Source organism: Merops nubicus, unplaced genomic scaffold (genome assembly GCF_000691845.1).
Source record: "Merops nubicus isolate BGI_N331 unplaced genomic scaffold, ASM69184v1 scaffold13347, whole genome shotgun sequence".
NCBI lineage: Eukaryota > Metazoa > Chordata > Aves > Coraciiformes > Meropidae > Merops > Merops nubicus.
This window is the reverse complement of record NW_008622349.1, coordinates 1-8,591: the sequence shown is the minus strand read 5'-3', so window position 1 is coordinate 8,591 and position 8,591 is coordinate 1. Positions and strand designations below refer to the sequence as shown.

The 8,591-nt window shown below is 39.4% G+C and overlaps 1 protein-coding gene across 1 annotated transcript; it reads left to right on the top strand.

Moving 5' to 3' along the window:
• Positions 1 to 240: 240 nt before the first annotated feature.
• On the top strand, positions 241 to 6,909 carry LOC103777212 (cleft lip and palate transmembrane protein 1-like protein; the record flags this gene model as incomplete). The annotated part of the gene is made up of 5 exons (XM_008944755.1): positions 241 to 341; positions 1,493 to 1,682; positions 2,914 to 3,056; positions 4,993 to 5,071; positions 6,792 to 6,909. Coding segments are annotated over 5 exons (631 nt in total), but the record flags the coding sequence as incomplete, so codon positions are not given.
• Between the last annotated feature and the right edge of the window lie 1,682 nt (positions 6,910 to 8,591).

Here is an 8,591-nt window from a genome sequence, read left to right as displayed (position 1 = left end):
GGTTCAAAAAGCATGTGGGCGCAGTACTTCAGGACACGGTTTAGTGGTCATAGTAGTGTTGGATTGACAGTTTGACTTCACAGTTTTAAAGGTCTTTTCGAGCCCAAATGATTCTACGATAGCTGTCATATGGCTGGGGAAATGAGCGGAGCTGAAACTCAGACCTGTGCTTTAAGCATCCTAATGCGTGAACTTAATATTTCTGTGCTCTGATTTCTCTGTGCTGTGTTTTGATTTCAGTTAAGTGTGTATACTACCACACGGTCAAATATTGGTGCTGAGAGTAATATAGATCTGGTCTTGAATGTGGAGGATTTTGATATTGAGTCCAAATTTGAAAGGTAGGTATCCACACTACAAGTTTCTGATTTCATTCTGAAGTACATACACTAACTAATAGTTACATGTATGGAAGCATGTATGAAGTGAGATAGACTGTACATGACAGTTGTGTTGAAAGAGTAGAGTTGGTTTTGCGTTCTTTGTTATAGGATTAAACCTATTTTTACACACTGTATTGTTAATTCGGTGTTTGGACTTGGAAGTCAATAGGACTTGGAAGTCAAGCTGTGTTCTCTTTTTTATGAAATAAGATTGTGCCCTTAGACAAATTTCTGAGTATAACGCTGTAGTCTACGTATGCTTCTCTACAGTTCAAATGATTAGAACTGCTTGTTCTATTCTTAATGTTTCCTGCCTCGCTTTTTCGTTGTTGTCTAAAGTAGTCACCGTATTCGTACCTCTCTCGTTCCAAAGTCTCTTCTTTCACATTCCACAGTTTCTGTAATTAAAGAACACGTTGCTCTGCAGTTCAGGTCATATTAAACTTCATCTCTGACAGACTTGAAAATACGAGAGCTGTTTTACTGACACAGTCTGCTCAGCCACTCAGAGTATTCAGAGAAAAATAACCTGAGCAAACTTACAGGAATAAAGGAGGCATTATGCAAGTAGGATGGTTTTTTTGGCTAACATAAGGGGAGTGACTTCATGGCTTGGGGCTCCAGTCTGGGGTTCTGTGTGTGGCATGCCACAGGTGAAGAGATATTTTATTAATGCACAATGCTTGGCAAAACTTGGTGATTACCTTAATTTTTTTATCATGCATGCAATCTGACATACTGCACACGGAAGGCTGTTTTCTCCCAGTGCTGGAGTAATTTTGGCCCTGTGACCTATTGGCAGGGGAATGCAACAAAAGAACTGATGATGCAGCCCTGTGTTATCTATAAGGATGAATTAGACAAAGATTGAAGTGTCTTAAGATAACGGTAAAACTTTAGAAATGAAAGTATTATGACACCTACTGAAGTATATAAATTGGTCCCGTCTAGCCATGGCTTATTAGGACATTCTAGCAAGAACCAATTGTTTTGTGCCAGACCCCAACCTTTCCCTGCTCACTTCCAGATCACCTTCAGTGATCCTTATATGTAATAGCCAAATGTTTCAACATGTGCTATGCCACCTCATCATTTATTTTTTATTTTAGGACAGTGAATGTCTCTGTACCAAAGAAAACCCGAAATAATGGCACATTATATGCATATATATTTCTTCATCATGCTGGCATTTTGCCCTGGCATGATGGTAAGCAGGTGCATATAGTAAGCCCTCTGACCACCTACATGATCCCCAAACCAGAAGAGATTCATTTGCTCACTGGGGAGTCAGCCACACAGGTAGGTGGGATTTCTGTATATTTTAACAACTGCAGAAAAGTAATTTCTTGTATAGAGGCTTCTATTATTAGCATCTCCTGTGCTTGCATCTTTACACTAATGATGATATTAAAAAAATAAACCAAAACCTGTCCTCTTGATTATCAGCACGTGCCTTAGTAGAAGAGTGCTCAGCAGAGCAGAGGCAGAGCTCTCTGTAACCCTGACTACTAGTAAAACACTTCCCTGGGTAACATGAGTTAGCTCTTTAAGGATCCATTGCTTTTGCTAGAAATACTGTGTTGCTCCCTAACAGCCTGATGCTGCTTTCTACAGTGAATAGAATTCATGTGAAATAATATGCATTGCTTTTATAAACGGAGATCAGAACTGATTTTGATGTTGTTGAGTGACCAGTGTCCAGTTGCTCCTTTTCCTTTAGGATATTCTTACTTTCCACTTCAGTTCAAGAGAATAAGATAGTATCCTTTGACAAATGCTGTGGTTACTCACTGGAGGAGAAAAATGCAGTCTTATTTAATACAATACTTGTGAACAGCTGCCATGTCTCCTGTTAAGTGGAGCTTGAGCATTTCACTCTCTTTTCTTTGGAATTTGAAATACACCTGTAGCTTGCAGTGCTGTTTCTAAATCCTGTCAGAATAAGGTTGAAAATCAATTGAAGCTAGAGTCCAACACCAAAAGTCAGAACAGGTGGTGTTTATCCAAAGAAAACCAAGTAGAATGTCCTGGAGATAAGCATCTGCTGAAAGCTAAGGTTGTACTCAGTTTCAGCACTGTTTTGCACAGCATTTGGAAGCTCAGAAGTTCAAAGCAAATGGTCTGATTTTCTTACTCCCAAAAATGAATGGGTTGATCATCCACATCCATTTGACTGTTTTGAAGTAACAGCTGATTACCCTACAGTCCTTATTTCAAAGTGACATTTTCTGACTAATGTTGACATTCCTAAGGTATTAAGATTAATAAGCTGAATGTTCATTCTTGATGAGCAAGGCTGTGAACGGGCACTGAAGTCTTTCCCTGTCAGATTATGGGGGGGCCTTTACAGTTGGTTCTGTCGTATTTGAACAAAATACTTGATCTGGGCAAAATTAAGGTAAAGTGTTTCTTAGTGGGCTTCTGGTTTTTTGGTATAGTTAATGACTCTATATTTTTTGTGAGTTAGAGTATTATACTGCTGAAAATTCTGTGTTGTTTAGCAGTATGTGTGTTGATTGTATTTTTAAAGCAAATTGAAGCAGAAAAGCAGACCAATGCTCTAGATGAACCTGTCTCTCACTGGAGGTCCAGATTAACCTTAAACGTGATGGTGGAAGACTTTGTGTTTGATGGGTCATCCCTCCCTGCCGATGTCCACCGGTACATGAAGATGTAAGTCGATGACTTCATTTTGGTAGACCTGTTATTATAAATTGACTGCACATTTCTTCATAAATCCTCACTGACCTCCTTTAGTACTTTGTTTAAATTGGCAGTTGGGAGACAAGAATAAATGCTCTTAATGCTTGCATCTCGATAGTGATGATCAGTGAGGTCTTGTGGACTAGAAAACCTTACTGGTGATATCTTGCTCCTGCGCAGCTCAGCCTTTAGGATTCTTTTCTGTATGGAGTTACCATAATGAGACAAAGCAGAACCACAAGGGTGCAAGTGAAATGCTACTGCAGACTTCATAGCTTTGTGTTCTCAGATCTTCCCTCTTGCCTTTAAAGCAATAACTGTCCCTTGACTTTTCCACTTATCTTTCATCTGGAAAGTATCTGTACAGCCTGCAAGTGCTGAAGAGGCACGACTGGTCTCCTGTGACATCTTTTTTCTCTCTTTATGATTGGCTTTGTTTTACTTAGACAATATGTGTTCCAATATTATGTAATCTTCTCAAGAAGATACTGAAAAACAGGGATAAGTTTTTAGGCCACTGAATGCAGGAAGTAGCTTCAGTTCACAGCTTGCTTAAATAACTTCCAGTGTTAACACCATAAATAGTGCTGCATTGGCTTGTGCTGCTGTATGTTGATGCCTTTCTCTGCAAGTATCCTGTTAAATCCAATAGTTGCTTATTCAGCAGATCCTGGAGTTCTGGGACTGTTTCCTTGCCAGAACTGATGGAGGTAGTAACTCAGAAGACAGGCCCATAACAAGAAAGGGTTGGTCTGGGGCTGATGAGTGAGGATATTTGTTCTATTCATGTTCAGATACAGACCAATGCTGGTTTGTCACTGCATTTTACAGGAAGTAGTTTGGATATGAAATAGCCTGCTGTAATTCAACTAGCAGTAGCTTTAATTGTAGTAGTTATATAAAAATCTAAACTGCTTCACTTATATAACTGAGCTGTATTTCTGAGCCTCAATTTAGTACTTCTCTATATTACTGTTGCCTGTTGTATATTTAGTATTAGCATGCATAGACACTTCTTTCTTTTGTCAACAACTAAAATTCAACTTCCAGGCTTTAAAAAGCTCTGTTAGGCTGATTCCATAGACTTGTGCTGTGAACACCGCTGTGGTTAACTGCATTTCCTCTGGAGAACTTTAAGAATTTGTCTCTCTCAGGGTATTAGGCTAAACACTTTTCTAACACACTGACAAAGCAATTGCATATAGGTCATATTTGCTAAATGACTTTCCAGTGATCAGTTTTGTAGAGGGCTCAAAGGCTGGGCAGATTCTGTAGATATGCAGGTTGTTGAGGTGGTAGAGCAATCCAAACACAGCATCTGTTGAGGAGAAGGCAGAGAAGATTTCTGCTCCTGGTGTGCTCTCTCCAGTGGTATCCAGCCTTCCTGATCAGTCCCATGCTAGCTAGAACAATGATGTTTCCAAGCTGAGAGATGTCATTGTGGGTACAGAGGGGTGGAGGACATGGTGGAGAGTTGTCATTGTTGCAGTAGGAGAGGGATACTTGAGACTGAGGATGCCAATATACAGTAGTAATCTTAAACACATTTCTTTCCAACAAAGTTTTTAATTTCCTCTACCTTGGTCATGCAACAGCTTCAGCATCATCACCTACCAATATCATTTGTCTTTTTTTTTTTTTTTTTTTTATTCTGTCTTTCCATAGAAAAGTAAAAACAAACTAAAAGGAAAAATGACATGTTTAGTTTTTTATAGACATTTCTCAATGAAAGACTCCAGGCTGTTGGGTTCTTTCTTGCTGTGTGTTAAAAGAAAATGTGCCTGAAAAGGTGGTGGGAATGATCTACATGGGTAGATCTGAAAGTGATGAACGAGTATTAATTTGAATAAAAGTAGTTTTCTTTTTAGATCACTACAGTCATAAAATCCATGTTTAAACATCCTAGGGTTCAATTGGGGAAGACAGTGCATTACCTTCCAATATTATTTATTGATCAGCTAAGCAACAGAGTGAAAGATTTGATGGTGAGTAATAGAATATCTTTAATTACATTTAACAGTGTTAACGATAATCTTCAATGTTGTTGTAATTAAGATTTTGTCACAGGTTGTTTGCTGTCATGAAAAAGTATAAATTCACAGAAGTGCTCTATCAGTGACTGTTTAACTTAATGGGGACAACTGTGGTTACTCAGAGGCTAGGTCTGGGTTTTGAGGCTCCCCTCTGGCAGAAGGATCTACCAAGCACTCCCTTCTATTCCACCAAAAGATACTTGGATTCCATTGTTTCTGCCTTTTGGGTGGATATACAAGAGTGTATGGAGGAGATCACTGCAGCACTAGCTGTGGTGGAAGCAAGCTCATGAGCAATTTGACTCCCTAAGCTAAAGAAGTTGTGTTAGTATACCAGAGTGGCTTCTGGTACCTTCTAGGGAAAGGAGCATATTGAACAAGCTGATACTGGGCCTACACTGAGGTAAGTCAGTAGCTCTTATCTCCAAAAAATTCACTCGTCATTAAATTTTCTGGTAGTGCTCTCCTGTCACTTCAGAGTAACTTGAGCACCTGAAAACTTGGTGTTGCAGTATGTACCATGATTTTGGGCACTCAAACAAAACATGACTTTAGAAATTTCTATAATGGGATGGATGAGGTTGGATGAGATTTCTGGAGGCTGCTATTCCAATGCCCCTGCTCAGAGTAAGGTCACCTAGAGTGGGTTGCTCAGGACCTTCTCTGGTTGGCTTCTGGATATATCCAAGGATGAGGCTGCTATAGCATCTCTGGGCAACCTGTTCTAGTGTTCAGTATGTGGTAGCCCCCTGCACCTAAACTGTGTCCGTCTTGGCAGCTCTTAGTTCAGCCCTGCAGGTCTTTTCAGTTGCACCAACTGGAATTTGGCAGTCGGAGTTACCGAGAACAAAAGTCTTGGGGAACGCCTCAAAACTGTTAAATGAGCATGTCTGGATTCAGCATCTTTTTATTTTTTTTCTTTGTTTTAAACCTGTTTGAGAGACAGTCAACTATGATGTAGAAGGTGTTGAGGAGGCGGTTTAAGACTCCCTCCCCCCCCCCAGGTTAAAGAGGCCCCTGGTACTTCGCATAACTAAAGAGTAGACGATACAGGAGGATTAGCTGAAATTTATTTCTTTCAGAGCAGGAAGATTTCTGTGATGCCCCATGTCCCAAAGTTTGCAGGCAGGGTAGCTTGCTTAGCAATTGCTGTTATGTTTTCATCAGTAGCATCATCTTGCTTCCCCACCTTTTGTTTTGGTATGAATTGCAGCTTCTCAAAATCAGAATGAGTTTAGTAAAGTTCTTACTGCAGCCTTTGGGATAGAAGTTTTTCCTTTTTTTTGATCTTCTATTTTAAGTAATCTTAGCACATACATTCTGAGAAGAACAGTAGAGAGAATTACCTTAAGCACACTTTTCCCACTTGAGCTGAGACCAAGAGAGGGAACTTGATGTAAATGTCTCAGAGGCATTTGCATGCAGTAACAGGGAGGTTGCTGTAAGAACTTGAGTAAAATAGATAATTTAACATTTCTTCGGAAAAAACCCAAAGACCTCAAGCGTAGTATAGAAGTCTAAGATCTTATTCCTGTTCAAAAAAACCAGACTGACTTCTTAAAATTGTTATTAAATCATAGTGTGATGTAATCACTTTCCTATATATTTTTAAAATGAATAATTTTTGCAATTTTTCTGCTATTAAAAATGAAACAATCTTTTTGAAATACAGGTTATAAATCGTTCGACAACAGCACTACCTCTTACAGTGTCGTATGACAAAATATCTCTTGGAAAACTCCGATTTTGGATCCACATGCAGGATGCTGTGTACTCCCTACAACAGTTCGGTATGTTTTTTATCTTTCATGACTAAAGGTCAAAAAACCCCAAGTGAACCCTCAATTTTTTTTCTTGTAAGTGCATAGATGTTATTTTAACCCTTTTTTTCTGTTTAGTTGGTGAAAAGGTTTAATTCTACAAATCTTACGTTGTTTTACCCTAAAGTAAAGCTGTAAACATCATGTTGACACGTGGTAGGAAATGAATACAGAGGTGAATTAACCATTTTTAAAACAAGTTTTATTTGGATGGTGCTACTGTAAAAGCTTGAGAGGCCATAACAGAGGAGAGGGTTTTTGCCACAGGTTTGCCCTATGATCTATGGAGTAGAAAAGTTGAATCAGTGTTAAATAAGCTTTAATAAAAGCTATATACAGCTGGTGGCTGTAGACATATCCCTACAGGGAAATACAGGCAGGTACAGCAAAGTCTTTGGGCTCAAGCTTAGCAGGAAGAAGGAATCTGGGCTCTGACCATACTGCTTCTGACACTTCAGAAGTGGCTGGTCTTTCACTTTGGCACTGTTACAGATTTATAAGGTAATTCAGATAAACTGGAGGCTTTGCATACATGAAACTGTTCAATTCAGTGAATTCAGTTAGTGTTTTGCTTAAATGTAATGGAGCAGGAATGTACTTCCACTCTGAAATTCATATGCTCTGTGTTGGTGATGGTATAACCAAGCTTTTGTTGTCTTTAAATGTCTGTTCCACTGATTCACAGCTTTGTGAGTTTAACAGTCTCTTTTAAAAATCTGTGTCTGCTTTTCAGGCTTGTCTTCACTGACTTAGCTCTCTTTCACTGGACTGTAGTTGGCTTCTTTATGCTGGAGTAAGAAGCTACATTATAACTGAGCTGGTGTTGATGTGTGTGAATGTAGGATTCTTTCTGATCCTCTTCTTAAGCTCTTCAGACAGCAATTTGAACTTCTTTTCAGGCCAAGAGATCTTAAAACCTTCTGTGCTGTATTATTTTAATGATTCTTAAATCCTTCCCAGTGCCTTTGTTTCTTTAATGCAAGTAGATGCAGTATTCTGCTAGTTTCCCAAGAGACATATGCAGGGGTAATGCTGCTTCCATACTACTCAGTGTTATTCTTTGTTCACCAGAATTTAGTCAGTAAGAGGGGGAGAGGGTTTGGTTACTCACTGTCATCTCTGAATTCATATTTTATGATGGACAGATTAACATCTAAGGCATTGATTCCTCTGTTAAAAAAAAAAATAAATCTGCAGTGGTTCAGCACTAGCTTCAGAGTGCAGTACTGTGGTTAGACACAGCACCTGGGTACAGTGCCACTTAACAGAGAGTCCAGACTTTCTCCATTTCTTTTGCAGCCTAAGCTTTTCTCATGTTTTGTTGGAGGAGAGAGGGCAAGTAAGGAATAAGGTCATCCTGAGTAGAATCCAGCTGCTTCTCCTTAGCTCAGGCTAATGTATGTTGAAGGTACAGGTACATCTCCTTAAAATAGCTGTCTTGAAAGAATCAAGTAACTCTGTGCTCAGCGTTTGCGTGGGACATTTGACCACCATTGTTTCTCCAGAAGTTTTTCTGAGCCTCCTCAGAATGGCGTAGTTGAAATTTTGCATGTTCAGTGACTTGGCTCTATTTGGTGGATGTGTATATATCAAGACCTGTCATCCTAGGAGCCCTTCCTTGTCAGAGTACCACTGGGGGGAATGTGTGACTC